Consider the following 17,959-nt stretch of genomic DNA (forward strand, 5'->3'; position numbering starts at 1 on the left):
AGGTAAACGCTGGTCATCCTCTTGGAACGATTGACCTCAGTGACAAGTGACTCTAAAGGAAAGTGTGACTAGACAGAATTTAAATCAAGTGGGGCTCCGGCTTAACTGTGCGTTAAATTAACCCAGCTCCCCTACTTAGCCACCTAATAAAAGAAATGGGGTGCTCTCTATCGAAGGAGTTATCTAATTCAGCCTATTGTATTCTTTTACCACAAAATACCTGGCACACCCTAACAAGACGTGGAGAAAAAAGAAGATGAAAGCGTCGTGCAAGAAGAAAGTCCCGGACAAATCCGTGGTAATCCAAGTGTTGGACAATGAAAAAGGACTTGATGTGGGGCAAGTATGCAACTTCTACAGAGGGAAGATGGAGAGTGTGAGCAAAATGGACAGGATCAGAAGAGAATTGAGAAAAATGTCTAAGATGAAGTGGAACTTGAGGAATCAGAAAACACCCCAGAAACGAGGCGTTCATAGGACGGTGTACAGAAAATGGAAAGCAGAACTTAAAGGACCATTAACAGGAAGGCAGAGACTTGGGATTTATCCAAACCAAACACAATATGAAAGAGGAATGGAATATCTGAAACAGAGTGAGACTTATGTGACACATGTGTAGCTAGAATCCCAGAAAGAAAGTTGGAAATAGACAGAATATTAGTGTAAATACGAGCAGTTACCTCAAACCAGGAAGCATAAAACACATACATTCAAGGTAACAGCAGTAAGAATGAATGACTTATCATTAAAAGTATGAACTCATCAAAGAATAAAATATAAAAAAGTAATGGAGAGCAAAAGTCAGCACAATGGTATCTTTAAAGTGCTCAAAACTTGGGGGGAGGGTGCAGCATTCCAGAATCCACAAAGCAGAGATATTCTGAATGGCAAATAAATAAATAAATAGTTTCAGATGAGAAAAAAATGCCCAAGGGAATTAATCTTCAAAGACCCTCACTACAGGAAGTTGAAGGACTTCATTGAGGCACAGGAGACTTACTCCAGAGGTGGGTGAAGTATGCGGGATGGGTAGGACGGAGTGAAGAGAGCAGCTATAAAACAGAAGTGAAGTCTTAGATGTACTCTAGACAAAAAGAAAGGAGAGGGGAGGGGTGGGGAGGGGGCAGATTTAGAGCCCTGAAATAAGGTGGAGAGAAAGCAGGGAAGAGACAAAAGAGAGGGGGTGAGGGGCTAGGCAATGCGTGTCTTAGAAATGAAGACTATGAATCTATCAAATGCTACTGGACAATCAGAGCAAGATTTAAAAAACAAATGTGCTCCAGATAAGACCATTTCTCCTGCTCTCAGTCTTCCTTAGTTGCCCTTAGTTCTTCGTGGTGGAGGCCTCCTGAGCCCCGCCCCATACGCATTAGCGTGTTTACTGGTGTCCTTGTTCAGCCCATGTTTATGTAATCATGTTGCTGTGACTTTATGGGGATAGCTCCGATCTCAAAAAGTTAAACAAATGAGTTTTTAATATGTGCCTGTTGTACTAAGGATCGGCGCGGAGATTCCCGAGCGAGAAACTGATTTGGCTTATTCTGCATCATTTACACAAGGGAACCCTGAATCCTTTTCAACTGAAGCCACTCACAGGTGTCAGGGTGGCAACAATGATGGGGATGTCTGTGTGCAGGAAGCTGAGAAGGGACAGGGAAGGGACTCTGGGCACTGGGCTGGGCTTGGCTGGAACTGGAAGAGAGATGCACAGGGAAGGAGAACTCAAGAAACGGATTTACAGATTTACCTCATGGTATGAAGGAAAAGGTAGAGAAGAAATCAGCATTTCAGTGCATTCTTCACAGGATGGGGTGCGGGTGTGTGTGTGTGTGTGTGTGTGTGTGTGTGTGTGTGTGTGTGTGAGCAAGCAGAGAGCCAGGGTTCAAATTAGAGTTAGAAGAGTGAACTTGATGGTGAGCCAAAGTTAAAACTATTGGACTCCTAACATTTAAAAGTAATAAGGTCACTTTTAAAATGGCCTGACTCACACAAGCATCAGGTACATTTGTCTGTGAACTTAATTAAAGATTTAATACCATTCCTTTTCATTTGGTGGCTATAACTTGTCTTTCTGACAAGCAAATTAAACTGTTCAAATCCCAAGGTGAGGACCACTGGGGTTTTATTTTTCGGTCTGTCTTGAGCACAGGATATTATCTAATGCTGGAGCTGCAATATTACTCATTCCAACTTAAAATCAGTGCAGCACACAGTGGCTTCTGTCCACTTCATCCCATGCCATCTGTCCCAAGCATTTACAAATGATGACAATATGATATTGTCAGAGGTTCAGAGGATACATGTGCATTAGGGGATAAGTTTCTTTTGTATTTTTAATTGTACTTTTCAAAGTTATTCATTCTACCTGATACTGATTAAAGGCATAATATACAAAACTAAATTAAGTAATTTTATTATAAATAAAGACAGGCATTTCTATCACATAGTAAAGGAACATGAACTTCCTAGGGTGTGAGAGATGAAAACACTTCTGTAAAGCAAAGGTCTGTGAAGAGTTTTCAGGAGAGTCCAGAAGGAGCTCCTGGGAGCTACTCCAGCCATGCTTGTTACTAATTGCTCCATTGGCTCTTGTCTGGCAGCATGAACATAATGAAATGTTTCTTCTTGACTCCTAGGACTTTGGATCAAAATCTGCTCTTGGTGTGGGAACCACTTCATAGTATTATAGTACAGAATGGAATCTACACACCATTGTCTTCTTCTCCAAGAGTTAAGTTTAGCTGTAGGTCAGGTCAGGACCATTCCTCTGGAAGGCAACTCTTCCTTAAGCAATGTTAAAGGCAAAAGAATGAATAGTTAACCATCTAACGTCCTTTTCTGTGGGATGACTCAGCCCTAACAGGCTTGAGGGCCAGCCAACCCAAACCAGTAATAAGATACTTCTTGAGAGTCAACCTGGGTCTGCCAAAGGGCCTTAGCAACAGCAGCTGAGACATGATCTGAGATGACCTGGACCAATGAGAGGACATATCATACCAGCAGATGCATATTCATCAGACCTTCCCCCAGGGTGGGGTGGAGGTTATATAAGGCTCGCCTCTTCCTGAATAAACTGAGCTTGTTGTTTTGACATCCTCCCAAAGTCTGTGTTGTTGACTCTGTGCCTACTCGGTCCCCTCCCCCAAAGGGAACAGCACAGGATCCTGCCACACTTTCCTTCCCAGAATTCCCACCAGTAGTATAGTCACTTAGAGGGGCCACTGGCTCTAAGGTTCTGCTGGGTCTGTTTACCCTATCCTTTTCCTTTTCTTCTGTCTCTTCCTTTTTCAGCACTGCCCAGTGCCTAAGTATATTTTTCTGGATGCTTGGACTTCCTTATTCTTTTTCTAACTCTCCCCTCCCTGCCACTTGGCTGTGTGTGTCCCATGTGGCCAATGTCTGTGATGGCTGAACTCAAACAGTAGGGCTCCTCTTTCTCTTTTCCATCTTCCCTTTCCAGACAGGTGCCCACATTTACAGCTTATCACCATGGGGTTCTTTGAAAGCCTAATAAAATTGTCCTCAAGCTTTCCTTTGAGTTTGTTATTAAAATCTGGTTATTATCATGACTAAGAACTCCAAGGAGCAGACCCTAGTTTTCCTGTACCAATAGACCAACACCCTTGCCTTGGCCTCAGGCTACCTGGATGCCCACATCCTGTATCTCTCGGCTTCCAGCTCATTCGTTCCCTGGCCTGTACCTGCAGAGTCATTGTGTCCTTTCTCCCTATGACTGCTCATCTCTGCTATACCTGCCTTCCCCTACTGCCTCATGTGCACCTCAGGGTAGAACCTCTGGCCCATCTGACTTTGGCCACTGTCTGACACCATTTCACTCTTAAATCTGATTGCTTAATGACAATTGTATTCACCTGCTTGGCCATTTCTCAAGCTTCAGAGCAGGGTAAATAACAGATATCAGTTATGATGGCTAAAAGAATACTCATCTTAAAAATTGTAAAGTCTTTGTACAACATCATTTTTTAGGATTAGAGAGTAAAGCTTTCTCTCCATATGATCCAGACTCTGTGTGTGTGTGTGTGTGTGTGTGTGTGTGTGTGTGTGTGTGTGTGAGAGAGAGAGAGAGAGAGAGAGAGAGAGAGAGAGAGAGAGAGAGATCTAGGAGCGGGGGGGGGGGAGGGGGGGGTTGATAAGGGGAAAAGATGACAGTTCATGCTTCAATGTGAATGCAATTTAAACAACTTCTCCTCCTAAAGTCCTCCTCACTGCTTTTAAGTTCTCAAGATTTGGTGGGATGTTTGCAGAGAGTCCCTTCATTTCTCACACATCCCCTCTTCTAAGCATTTTCTTTGAATTGTTTGGCTAGGCATTAAATGAAGGCCTAGTCAACATGAAGCCCTACCCCCTTCTCTCTCCTTGTCTTCTCTGAGGTCTTTAAGCTGAACTGGAAATTTCTCATTTGCATTTTTCCTACATGAAACATTTCCAAGGGATGATCCATTAAACCCCTGTCTAATAAGGTAATTTTTGACTCTTTGATTTATTTATAAGTACCCTTCTAAGGAATTCTTATCTGCCAGACCCAGTCACCAACATTTCCCCAATAGGTGTCCAAACTTAATTAACAAGGAACTTGTGTGGTTTCACAGAAAAGAGAAGCAGCCTTTGGGAGACTGGGTTCTGGGGGTCAGGACACAAGCAACTGATCTGAAGATGTGAAGTTTTGGCTGAAGCTGAGCTTTCCTTCTGCTAGGGTCTGGCTTCCGAGACCAAATTACTTAAGTGAGTCAGCAGAGAGTAGTCTCATAAATCACCCTGTCTGCAAAATCAGGCCTTTCCTTAAAATATTAATTGAAGTTACATGTGTTTTAATTAAAACAACATCTGCCCTGGGCTGAAGAGCATGTTTTGAGATGCAGAGAAGGTGGGTTTCTAAAATGTCCTCAGATCTACTTAATAAAGTGAAGTTTATCCATCCCAAGATTAGAGATGACACATAGCCTCCTGGAGTGTCCTGAGGTTTCTAGAGTCTCAAGTCTTTCCCTGGACACAGATGAAATTCATCAGAGTCAAGGGCATAGATGAAGAAGGTGCTTTTGGTGTCATGTGATGATGGATACTGGTTGGGAGGTCTGCTTCCCAGAATGGAGGTAATATAGCCCAGAAGCCTTTGCTATCCCTGATTTATTGGTACGAGACAAGAAAATCACACATGCACGCACACACTCACGTACTTCTCTGATTTAACCAATAAAGTCTTATTGTGCCCTCTGCTTTTCAGTTCTGCTAGGGGACATAGTAAACACCGTATGCCAAACACAAATGGTAGGATGACTAGGATGTTTCTCAATCCCATGCTGACAAATTTACATAGAGTTTTCAAAATGATTTCAAGCGAAATCACTGTTATGGGGGTAATGGCAAAGGTGCAGCTCTCCACTTAGTCCTCAAAGAACATACGGTTGGGATTTCCAGTTTAGGCAAGAATGTAGGTCAGAGTTCACATGAAAGCAAGTATCTCCAGATCTAGAATTCGGCAGGTGCAGTTACTCACCAAGAATTCGTTCACTGGGTGAGTAAATGAAAAAGGAAGTTTACTGAATCATGCATCACTCAGGACAGTATTAATACCGTGGAGGTTCCCTGCCTTTAGCCTCCTCACAGCTCTGCAGGTCTCCAAGAGAAAGTACAGTGTCTCACTAAATACAATCCGGTGTAGGGAGAGAGGGACTGTAAGCCTATGGACAGCATTCCTACTTCCTCCATCCACTCATTCATTTTGGTTAAATATGGAATGTTTCCTGTCTTTCTGTAAATATCTCCAGCAAACTCTATGTGGTCTTTAGAGTGGCCAAGAAACTATATTTATATATTTTAATCTAAACATTTAAAATAAATCGGGACAAGAAAAGAAAGTTAGGAAAGAGTAATCTTGTCCTTCCCACGGAACTTCCCATAATGAAAGAAACTGTCCAAGTGCTGAAATGGGAGGCAGACTGGAAACGAAGTGAGATGGCATGGTACTCCCTTTTCAGGGAAGCTAATTATTACCATTCTTTTGAACAACTTTCATTACATAGAAGGATAATTAACATTTCTGAAGGTTGCAAAGTATGCATGTATGTGCATTAACCTCTGCTACTGAGGCATGTCATTAAGAAGAATTCAGGATCCATCTATAGCATACTTTTCAGGTTGCAGAGATGTACACATAACCATGGAAACAGCCCAATGAGACGATCAGTAGAGTGGAGGCAGCTAGGCTCCTGAGTGTGATACTATTTGCTTCTCAGTAGATGTAATAGGGTAATGTGACCACTGCTTACTCAACAGCTTCATGATAATGGAGTCCTCTGAAGATGATCTATCCCTCAAGTACAAGGGTGGCTGGCCGCCCACTCTCACACCAATTAAGAGAATAGTCCAAGAGAGTTGTAATTTAAACTGAAACCTCCGAACCAGTGAAAATCTGGTTTTCTTCTGAAATTCTAAGTGCCTGCATGCATCTGGAACAGCTAAGGAGAAAGTGAACTGACTTTCTGGTTGTTCATCGACATGAAATCCTTTTCTTTGGTTGATGTTTTCTTTAATTTGTTTACTTAATGGTTTTTTTTCTGATATAGAGTATAAGATGATAGTTGGATAGGAAAAAAAATCTATCTCAGCTATCCATTCAGCAAATATTTATCAAATCCCTGCTGGGGGGTCACATACAGTTCCATTCACATAGAATATATTAGAAAATAAGACAAGGCATTGGCTCCTTATTAGCTAGTGTCCCAGTGGAGGGGAAAGAAACAAGACTAGTAAGTAATGTCACACAGAGAGAGTGTCATCGTGTTGGGGTTATGTTACAACACACCATTATAAGTTGAGGATGTTGTCAGCCTATGCAGTTCATACACCTAACTTACTGAACGCCAGAGCTTAGCAATACAGTGCACGGCAGAACCTGAGTTCCTTCCCCCATGATTCCACAGCTGACTGGGAGTTGTCACTTAATGCTACTGCCCAGTGTTGAAGAAGAACACTGCACGACAAATCACTAGCATGAGACACAATGAGATTTCAAAAATTCAAAGCAGTTTCTTCTGAGTGCATGTTATCATGAAGTTGAAAGGCTCTAAGTCGGAGCCATCTTAAATAGGGATCATCTCTTTTAAAAATCAATCAGGGAAGGGGGTAGGGTGGGTCCATGGATGGTTTACAGCAAAGCTCTTCTTGGGAAGGTGGTGTTTGCTGAGGTGAGGGCAGTGTGTGGACACCTGCAGAAAGAGGATCTTTCAAGGTTATGACCCCAGACAAGGTCACCAAAACTTTCAGAGTGAGTTGACAGAAAGGACAAGAAGGCCACACTTGTCTTTCTTTGTTGCTGTTGTTGTCCTTGGTTCAAAGTCATCGTTTCTCCTCAATGTATAATGTCCTGTCTATCATTTCTCGATACAAACAATCACTTTGATACAATGTTTAGAGTCAACTGGTCGGACAAGAGTAATGTGTGCTTTCTCCTAAAAAGAATGTCAACACTTTGCTAAATTCTATTCTTGTCATAAAAAAAAAAACCTTACTGCTTTCATAAAGCCCGTGGCTTCAGTGTTTCTAGCTTTGTTTCTGAATGGCTGCCTCCATTTCCTACTTGGTGACATCTGATAGTAACAACTTAATGGACAATGTGGAGCTTGAGGTGCTCCAAGCTCAGATGGACCACTGGATAACTGGCTTCAGAGAAAGAAGAGATGCCTAGGAGCTAGAAGGCCAATCGATAGCTCACGATTTTGTTATATATTAATCCACCAAAAGACATAAAGCACACAAGCGCACAATACCTGGTACTTAGCATCCAGGCAGTAGACTGATTAGCTATTGATTTTTTCCTCTATGTTATAGAGAAGCTATGAGGCTTTTATTGGAAGGCCCATTGCTGGTCCTGTCTGAAATAACTATTTAAGGAAAGGAAACGTGTATATGCAGAGGGCTTTCTGACCCTTTGATCTACTAGCTTATTTTAAATATACAAAGCACACTGAATCTGCAAATACTAAAATTAAGCCAAAACTAAGAACAAATACCAAATTTGCAAGTTTATGTCCTTCTGTATAATATATTGTTAGGAAGATAGACAATGACGAGAGAGAGAGAGAGAGAGAGAGAGAGAGAGAGAGAGAGAGAGAGAGAGAGAGAGAAAAGAGACTGACCTAAAGTCTGATTTTATTCTTAGGAAATGAATGGCTAAAAACCTGCAAATACTTTGGTTCTGAGTGGAGGCTCTGATGTGCACTGGGAAATGGCAGAGGAAAGGTGTCAGGTTCCTGGATTACTAACAGTTTATTCAGCACATCATGCCTAGTTCTTCAACTGTCTAGTGATAGAGTTTGCTCACTTATATCTCACTTTTCCGAATTTGCCAGGTAAGGTGCAGTAAGCTGCACCTTAGCTGCTGTGGTTGGCCCAGCTCCCTGCTGCTTAGATCCCGGATCCCACCTCCTGATAACCCTCACCTGCTGCATTGCTACCGGATGGGAGCCTGCCCACTGTCCAGGAGTCACACAGGAAGCCCACAAGGAACTCTGACATCTCCCTAATTCCAGTGTCACGGGAGCTTGCGCCATTTCTGTGTGGGTTCCTGCCGAGTCTTCAGTTTCCAGGTATCAGCTGGCCTCTGTCCTGTACCTTCCCCCTTACGGAGAGGCAGAGGAAGGCCTCTCTGCTCTAGGAGCCCACTACTTGCCCTGCTAGACAAACGAAGCCTCTTGAAGGCTCCAAACCCATTGACTTGCTCCCAGCTCCCATCCCAGGGCATGGTCTGCAGAGGCTGCCCCTTCAGCTTAGATTCCTTCCCTCTCCATATCTGCATAGCCACCTTCCTTTAGGCCTTCACTGAAAGCGTTCCTTACAACCACTCCCAGCTTAACCTCATTGAAAACCACACCTTAAAGTGGAAAGGCTGCGTACAGGAGAAGGAAAATGAACCTTTATCTCAGCCGATGTGTAAAACTAAACTCAAGATATATTACATAGTTAAGTGTGAAATTGCACAACGTTTTAAAGAAAATGTATGGGGGAAAGCGACACAATCACTGGTCTGGGCATTAGTTTTTTACAGATCTGACCCCAAAAGCTCAGTGAGAAAACTCAAAACATACACTCGGGATTGCATCAAACTAAAAAAAGTTCTGCTAAGGATGTGGATGACTGACAGCAGCAGAAGATCAGCACCTGGGGGTTGACATTCAATGTTTCAAGGCCTAAACCCGACATGAGGTTAATACCAAAGCACACACAAAGTCAAACCCAATAGCAAGAAAACAGCTCATTTTAAAATTGAGCAAAGAATATGACTAGATATGTCTCATAAGGAGACGTACAGATGACCAAGAGATAGCTGAGAAAATACTCAACATTACTGATCATTAGTGAAATGCAAATTAAGCCACAGGAGGCATCACCTCACACCTGTCAAAATAGCTTTTATAGATGAAGGTAAGCGTGGCGAAGAGGGAACCTTTCTTTGTGTTTCAACGATGGGATTGTAAATCAGTGCAGACATCACGGAAAATGTTGTGGAAGTTACATTAAAAAACTGAAAATAGAATTTCCATATGATCCAGAAAAGTTCATTTTCTGGGCACATATCCACACCCTGTGCTCATCAATGGCTGAGATTATAAAGGAGGTGGGGTACCCAATAGACTGTTGCTCAGACTTAAACTAAAAGGAAATGATGACATTTGTGACAACATGGATGGAACTGGGGGGCATTCATGGCAAGGGAAATATAAATGTAGAGTATAAAACGAATTAACTCTTTGAAGCAAGAGAAGAAGGTTGGTTACCGGAGGCTGCCAGCTGGGAGAGATAAGTTGATATTGGTCAAAGTCACAATTAAAAGAAAGCCGAGATTTTAAAAGAATTTTTAATTACTGAGTAACATTTCAAATAAATATTGATTCCAGCATGGTGGTTCAGGACTATAATCTTAGCACTTAGGGAGGTCAAGGCAGAGTGTTTATAACTTCAAGGCCAGCCTTGGCTATTCAACGCACCCAAGGGCAGCATGAGCTATATGTGGAGACCTTGACAAAGCTTGTGAGGTACTATGTTAAGTGTAACTTGATTTGACTATTCCACATTTTGTGTGTGCTAATATCACTTTGTGTGCTAATTAGACAATTATAATTTATTAATGCATAATAAAACAGCCGACAGCCATTCCAGGAATTATACACAAGACACATAAGCTCACACATTCCATGAATCTACACATAAGGGGTGTCCAGATCAGGGGAGTCCACTGAGATGGAGCAGCTTGGTGGCCCCCAGAGTAGGAGGAAGAGAATCTGCTTAATGGATACAGGTTTCTTTTGGGATGACAAAAATGTTTTGGAAACAGAGGTGGCAATTATATGGCATTGGAAATACACCAAATGCCATGGAATTGAACATTTTAAAATGGTTAAGCAGTTATGAAAATATAAACTCAAATGAAAAAAAATTTCAAGCTCACCAATGAAAGCCTCCTTTACCACCTCCCCCAAAGAACACTTCTAGGCAGCATGTGATTCATTTATTTGTCTTGGTTATTGTCTGTTTCACTCATTGGTATAACTCCCTGGACCTAGAGCAGTCCTGGAACTGATAGGAAATGAAGAATCATTTGTAGAAGAGGCACATACATATATTACCTCTTTAATGCCCCCTTAATAGAAGATCTTTGATATTTCTTAGGGGAGATTCTTTCATTTTAAGTATGGTGAAAATAGATAAATAATACAGGAATAGATAACCAAACATATAAATGAATACAACTAGAGAGTGGGAGGAAGGAGCAGGTACCCTATCAGGCTTCCTAATTCTACCATGTAGGAAGCACACCAACAGCACAGCAGAGCTTCAGCGCATTGGGACGAAAGGATTAAACACGAAGCACAAGGTTCGCTTTCCATTTGCAAAGACTGGAAACCATATTCTCCTTCAAGTTCTCAAGGACCAACCAGTGCATTGATTAAAGCAGGAAAGCTGGAAAACACACAGCTCCTAACAAACACACCGTCCCCACATGCATATGCTCTCAAGAGGAATTCAGCCATACACGCACACACTTGCGCAAAAAAAAAAAAAAAAACAGGGACACCGAGTTAGAGAACATACCGATGAGCTCCTTATTTCTGACATCCAAGGCCATGTTCCGGAGTGCCGTGGCCACTGCACACACTACACGGTCGTTGTCTATTCGAAGGAGCTCCACAAGGATGGGCAGGCCTTTCTCTTTCCGGACAGCGGCTCGGATATATACGGACCACTGCCAAAAGAGGGAAAGCAAAGGAGATTAGAAAGAGGGGTGAGAAGCCCCAGAAAGCCAACAGCTCTGCGGATTGTCAGGCGGCTGTGTGCAGGAGCCGAAAAGGTTGGCTTGCCATGACCTAGCTGCAGAACAGGCTGAACACGTTAGACATGCACTGGACGGTGTCTGCTTTCCCCCTCCGAACCTAAGATAAAGGTTCCAGGGTCACTCCTTGGACCACCACTCCGTTTTCTTGTGACAGTGTTCTCAGCACTCAGGGCTAGATGCCACCTCCAGGATGCACACCCGTGATGCTATAGGATGTGGAGGTTTGGGGTGGGCAGAGCTGACCACTGATATTAGAGAAATAATTAAAAAAAAAAAAAAAAGAACCACCAATATGCAGGAAGTGGTGTGGGTTGGATATGGGTGGCCTTTGTAAAGAGAGCTCTGAGGTGGCCCGTAGAGATCAACTGCCATGCATGCAAAGGAAGAGGCCCTTTGTTCAACAATAGAGAAGAAATTAGTAGAAAAAAGGAATATAGTACTGGGAAGAGGAAAATATGACATTGAGAAGCAAGAGTGAAAATGATAACACTTTTTGAAATAAGAACATTAAGATACAAATGTATTATTTCCAGGGCTATCAGTCAATGTCCTATTTTTTTAAAGACATAATTTGTTTTGGTTTGGGGTTGGTGCCCTTATGGAACAGATCTGATACTTCCTGTTGAATGAAGAGGTATTGCTGGGCAGATAAAGCCCCTGGACTCAGTCATTTAACAAAATGCAGGTAGCCTGAGCTTTGTAGACATGAATGCATGTTTTATATTGTTCCATACTGTTCCAAAGACAGCTGTGAGAAAAACTGATTGTAAGGGTTTGATTGGTTGCAATTCCATTTATGATCTGGAAAAAATACATTCAGGAAAGAGGATTCAGATTCTGAGGGAACCAGTTCTTCCCCACCCCTCCCCCACCAGGCCCACTCCAGCCCCCCAATCCCCCATAGGGACAGGCACCCCAGAGCTGGCTCTCACCTGTGGCAGGCAGGGAGCCCCCTCTGGCAGTGAACGTAGGGCATACGCCATGCCTGCCACATCCTCAGCCCAGCCCTGCATGAAATATGAGATTAAAAAAACAAACAACTTCATCCCATCCTACGTTAGAAGTCACATTCACATTGTTTTCATCACCATCATTCAATATCGCATGATTCTCTTCTTTCCCCTTTGTGCCTGAGGCGAAGGCACACAGATACAACTCACCATGGCGCCGCTCAGCCTACCCAACAGCCCCATGTACAGAAGCAAAAGAAACACTATTCAGGAGTCCAGTTGACAGTGGAGAAACACCAAGGTTTAGAAATCACTAAGCTAGATTACGTTGTGTGGCTCTGACACCATTTTCCAGAGAGGAAGTGCCCACTTCCATGTGTGCGTTTGCCCCCCACAAAGAAACATGGCCTCCCCTAGACACATTCATTGCTTTCTTTAGTTGCGTGTCTAGCACCCAACCCAGAAAAGACTGAAGCTTAAGCTTACGCAGCCGCTTATGGTTGGCCTCTTCTATAAAATTAAGGAGAGAACTTGGAGTTCAGAGAGATTCAGACTTTGGGTCAACATGGAGGAATTAAAAAGTGCACATTAATAATAAAGAATACTTGGATACTTTTGTCCTGAAAGACCATTGTAAACAGTTCCTGGCATCCTAAGCACAGGCCTTAGAAATGGCTCTCTTTCCACTACCAAGCCTATGCTCTTGGTTTACACAGCTGAGGTCTCTTCTAATTCCTCAAAACACAGGAAGACCAGCATCATCACTTTATCAACAGGGACATTTAAACATAAAACATTAAATAATCTCATCACAAGAGATACCCTGTCCCTGAATCTGCTTCTCCTTTGGCTGAAGATATCATACTCTCTCTTTGCTGCTGCCACTTTATCTTCCACACTACCGTATCTAATGTCCCCAAATGAGACAGTTATGGTTTTCTTGGAAGGTCCAGTACTACACTCACCTCCCTGAGGATGGATGGAAAGATAGTCTGGTAAGTGGATAATGAAGAGAATCCATTTAACTCTGACAAGAACTTGAGAGGAAACAAAACAAAACTGAACCAAAAAAAAAAAAAAAAAAAAAAAAAAACAACAACAAAAACCCTGTAGGCTTCCAATACGTATGAGTTCCAGATATGTATTTTATGATATGAAAAGTGACAGCCTGGAATGGATTTGACATGCAGGTGACCCAAGAGCAGAACCTTCTTCTTTTGTTTTTTGGAACCTTTTGTGTTTTGTAGTGTGTGTGTTTTGTGTGTGTGTGTGTGTGTCTTCTCATATCACCATAGTCTATAGCCTGCCGTAGACATATTCAAAAGGTGCTGGAAATTTACATGAGTTTTTCTAGACTTTCCAAGATAGGAGGTTGCCATGTTCTTAGGCCATTAGCCAAGAAGTCCAGGGAGTGGGCTGGAAATCTATGAGTCGCCCAGTAAGGAGTTAAAAGAACAGAAGGCATGATGTCGATAAAGAAGTCTGGGAACTGTGGAATGCTTCCCAGGTGCGAGTAGTATAGATGCATGGGGCTCGCACAGTGTTCCAGGAGAGAATGGGGCTGCTTCTCTTTAAGCCCAGTGGTGGTCTGAAAGGTGTATGAGCTGCCAAAAGCTTTAATTGGAAAGTACGGTGTCACCGAAGGAAGCAGACAATAGAGGAAGGTGTACATAACTCATCCTGATCGGGGGTAAATTACCTGACTCAACCCTGACATTTTGTCAACAGACTGAGGGTAGTAGGCACTGAGCAGGGCAGCACAAAGCGGGGAGACAAACCAGGTGTGACCAGGACACCACTGAGAAGAGTGACCCACGATCAAGATAAGATGCTCGGGATTGTCAAAGAAACAGCAGAGAAAGAGGGAAAAGCAAGAACGGAGGAGAAAGAGGAAGAAAGAACACGAGGACCAGGCACAAGAGCCGAACAGGATGCCAGGTTCAAATTGTCCCTGATGTGGTGAGTTCCCAAAGATGGCTCAGGAGGGCAAGTTCCCTCAGGGCATTCTAGTTCACATCTAACAACACACTTACCAGAAACGTTCTAACTTCTTTGTATGTTTGAACTCATTTAATCCTCAACTCTGTAAAGCAGGTGCCATCACTAGTCCCATTTTACAGGTGAGACAAGACAAGTACGTCCTGATGCAGCCTGGGAGTTCTCAACCTGGTCTTGAACTCATGAAGCTCTATCTCTGAGTCAGTGTGCTTGACATCCACTCTCCCTTGTCCCTCTGAAGGACGGCTTCGATTATGAACATCTTCACCGCAGTTCATAGAACTTATAAGGTAATCAATTCATGTTGGTTTTCATTTTATTATTTTTGGTTGCCAATGATCCATTTAACTTGCCTCTAAACTCCTGAGTAAAAGATAGTTAAGTACTATAAATTGGCCCACTGGGCACTTAAATCTATTCTTGGGAACGGCTGTCCTGATTCACTAAGGCCAACACAAAAGCCACATGTAACTGGAATATCTTGTTTATGTCAAAAGAGGGTCACTTTTGTTTACATGGAATGAGATGATACTTCAGACAGGAAACACTGCATTCTTCCTTTTTCTCCTGGACAGAACTGGGCCATTGTTTGGCTCCATGAGATGTTGTTATAATGGAACAGAGAAGAAAAAACATATGGTTGTTTTTAAGGCTAGCCCACAACCCCAGGTAAAAGCTTGGATATATTGAAAGGGGATTAGAAGAAGCCGAAAACAATTTGTTCACTTTTCAGAGTTCACACAGAGTCCCTAAACTAATGTGTGGGGCATTACAAGAAGTACAAGATGCAACAGTACTTTGTGAGCTGTCACGACAACCCTGGAGTATCTAGGGAGAAGTTGTTCATGTGGGAGGGTGCGGTGGTGTTACTTTCTCCCTCGCCCTCAACAATGATGGCAGAATGGAGAGTCAATGAATGACTTCCCTTATTGGACTATAGAAGAGGCCAAGAACTAACTAGTGAAGTTTTCAGTCCCATCCTGGAGGCATCTATGAAGCATGAAGGCTTCTGTGACCCCAGTGTCACCAGGGGTAGCCCTGGGGGCTTCTACGGGCTGAAGTGTGAAGGAGAAGAAGAGCTACAGACAAGAATTACAGAGGGTTTACTTGACTAGGAAGCAGGTGACATATACAAAGGGTTAGCATGGAAGAGATATGGCTGCATCCAAGGATGCTCAACAGTGAGGTGAGGCTGAGAGAGTACAGTAGTGCGAAGTGGTCTAGCCACCAACCATCACACCACTGTGTGCCCCAGACGGGAGGCACCATAGGATATAGATGACTCCAGATAGAGAAACAGAATCAATGCACAATCCAACACCTATCCATCTACAGAGTTATGCTCATAGAACCCAAAGTCAGCACCACCTCGAGGTCAGCAGGAGATAAGGGATATCAACATGGGACAGCTACATTCTGCTGAATTCACCTACAAGTGTCTAGACTGTTGTTTTTTCCATTTTTGTCATTTTAGGCAAAATGAAGTTCAGGGATGAACCCAGAAAGAACTACTCAGAACAAAGTTATTTGTGTCTAATCAATTTACTTACACTGAGCGATTGAAATATCAAGTAAAGTCAGTGCTTTCTTTTTTTTTTTTTAATCCTTCAAATCCAGGTTGCCTGATTCAACTGTGGGTTTCCTGGAACTTAATTAAAAATATCAGCCAGGGGCTGGAGAGATGGCTCAATGGTTAAGAGCACTGGCTGCTCTTCCAGAGGTCCTGAGTTCAATTCCCAGCAACCACATGCTGGCTCACAACTATCTATAATAGGATCTGATGCCCTCTTTGCCCTTTTCTGGCATGCAGACAAATGTGCCAACAGCACTCATACCTAAAAAAAATACATTAAATTAAAAAAACTCAGCCAGAATAAAACACAAATCATGGTTATGATATCTCTAAAAATTATCCCATACTTAGGATGAGACAATTCCACTAAAGCTGATTTATGCAGGTAAGAGGTAATTTCTCTACTAATACTGCACTAAATAACTGAAGATAATGTTTTCCATTAAGAACAAAATAGTCTCTTTTGGAGCTGAACCCATGATAGTGCTAAAATTCTGAACTGATGGATTTTCTATTCTTTAAATTTTTGTTGCTTTAGTGGTACAGTCAGGTATTAAAAGATCTTCTGTTAAATGGCAGACAATTCTCCCCTAGAATTATTAAAGCAGATATTTCCCCACTTTATCTCTTGACATGGTAAAGAAATGTCCTATTCTAAAAACCTAATGATTCCAAATAAAATTTAATCCCCCCCATGCATGATAAGTCCCCAGTTTATTTCTTTTTAAACATGGGTTCTGGGGATTGAAGTCAGTTTCTCATACTTGCAAGGCATGTGCCTTACCAACTCATTTATCTCAGTCCATGATTTAACTTTTCAGAAGTATTCTAGCACCTTCTGCTGTCATAGGGTCTCAATGTTCTTGATTCTTATTCCATAAATTGAAAAAATACCTAACAACAACTTTAGTATCAATTACGAGAGTCTAAAATTTGCTTCTGAATTTATTTATAAGGTCATGTTATTTTCTTGGCAATCTAATTAGTGTTTGTTATATTAGGGCAGAACGTACCCCACGGGCCAAATTATTTATTCAGTATTATTTTACTGGAAGTTTTATTACAAAAAGAATGTGTTAAATATTCAGAAACCATGCGATTTCTATTGTATGGCTCATGTTACTACTATTATTTCTATTATTATTATTATTGTTACTGTTATTAATTGAGTTACTAAGTCTTTATAGTTGAAATAGAACTGTGATTGGTGTCTACTATGGGATTCATGGAGTAGTTGGGCAAGGTCAGCACAAAGCCCTTCCCATGAGAGTTCCTCTACATTGATGGCATTCATGCGTTGTTCTTTTAATTCAGTCATGTAATAAGATTGGACACTTTTGTCCTCAAAATCCCAATATTTACTTTGAGAAGTGAAATCTCTGGTCAAGGGGGCTAGCAAAGAATTTCCTTGTTAGCAAAGCTATAACTTACAAACAGAGATGCTGGCTACGGTGGCAGCAGATATCGTGTGCTCATAGGGTGGGTTTTTTTCCCTTGTTCATACTTCTTACATGTAAGTCAGGTTAGTGCAAAGATTAAGTTTTATCACATGTGTTTGCTGATAACACTAACGTTCAGGTGATAGGGTTTCCCAGGAGGAAAAGTATCTTGATGTAAGAAGTGAAGAAGACCAGGTTCAATGGACAGTGACCTAGAGAAAGCATTCATTAAGCTGAACAAATACCTGTAAACCAGTTGTCGGCCATGTCAAGGAGCAGCAATAATCAATTAAAACAACTTATCTTTAAACATGAACCTTTCTGAATTTTTATTTTTCAAACATTGGAGGTAAAAAGCTCTGTGTGCATCTGCCATTTAGAAATGCCTTTCAGGGAATTTGATGCAACTGTTTCTGGTGATTGGTCTTGCATGCATGAAACTAAGGCTATCTCAGATCTCATCCTCAGCCAGCTACATTTTCCCCTCGATAGCACTGTGTAAATATGTCCTTGCAGAGGGGAGACAACCAGCACCCTGACCTCTAACCAGCAGGGTGAGCCACTGCACACAGGCAAGGCTGAGCTGGCGATCACTTCTATTCAATATGAGATAAGAAAAGTAACCCAAAGAGTTTACTTTTCTCTTACT

At 42.1% G+C, this 17,959-nt stretch overlaps 1 protein-coding gene across 8 annotated transcripts in view; it reads right to left on the reverse strand.

The window, feature by feature from the left end:
* The window catches only part of Ctnnd2 (catenin delta 2), an 863,700-nt gene that overhangs the window by 84,417 nt on the left and 761,324 nt on the right, over positions 1-17,959 (reverse strand). For 6 of the 8 annotated variants that reach the window (XM_052743025.1, XM_052743021.1, XM_052743023.1 and 3 more), the window contains 2 exons: positions 12,283-12,357; positions 11,110-11,260 (listed from right to left, as the gene is read on the reverse strand). In XM_052743025.1, the coding sequence (XP_052598985.1) occupies positions 11,110-11,260; positions 12,283-12,357 (226 nt within the window). The remainder of the gene's footprint in view (positions 1-11,109; positions 11,261-12,282; positions 12,358-17,959) is intronic. The other 2 variants (XM_052743024.1, XM_052743022.1) reach the window with 1 other exon arrangement.

This window comes from Peromyscus californicus, unplaced genomic scaffold, assembly GCF_007827085.1.
Source record: "Peromyscus californicus insignis strain IS unplaced genomic scaffold, ASM782708v3 Scaffold_18__1_contigs__length_77618521, whole genome shotgun sequence".
NCBI classification, from domain to species: domain Eukaryota; kingdom Metazoa; phylum Chordata; class Mammalia; order Rodentia; family Cricetidae; genus Peromyscus; species Peromyscus californicus.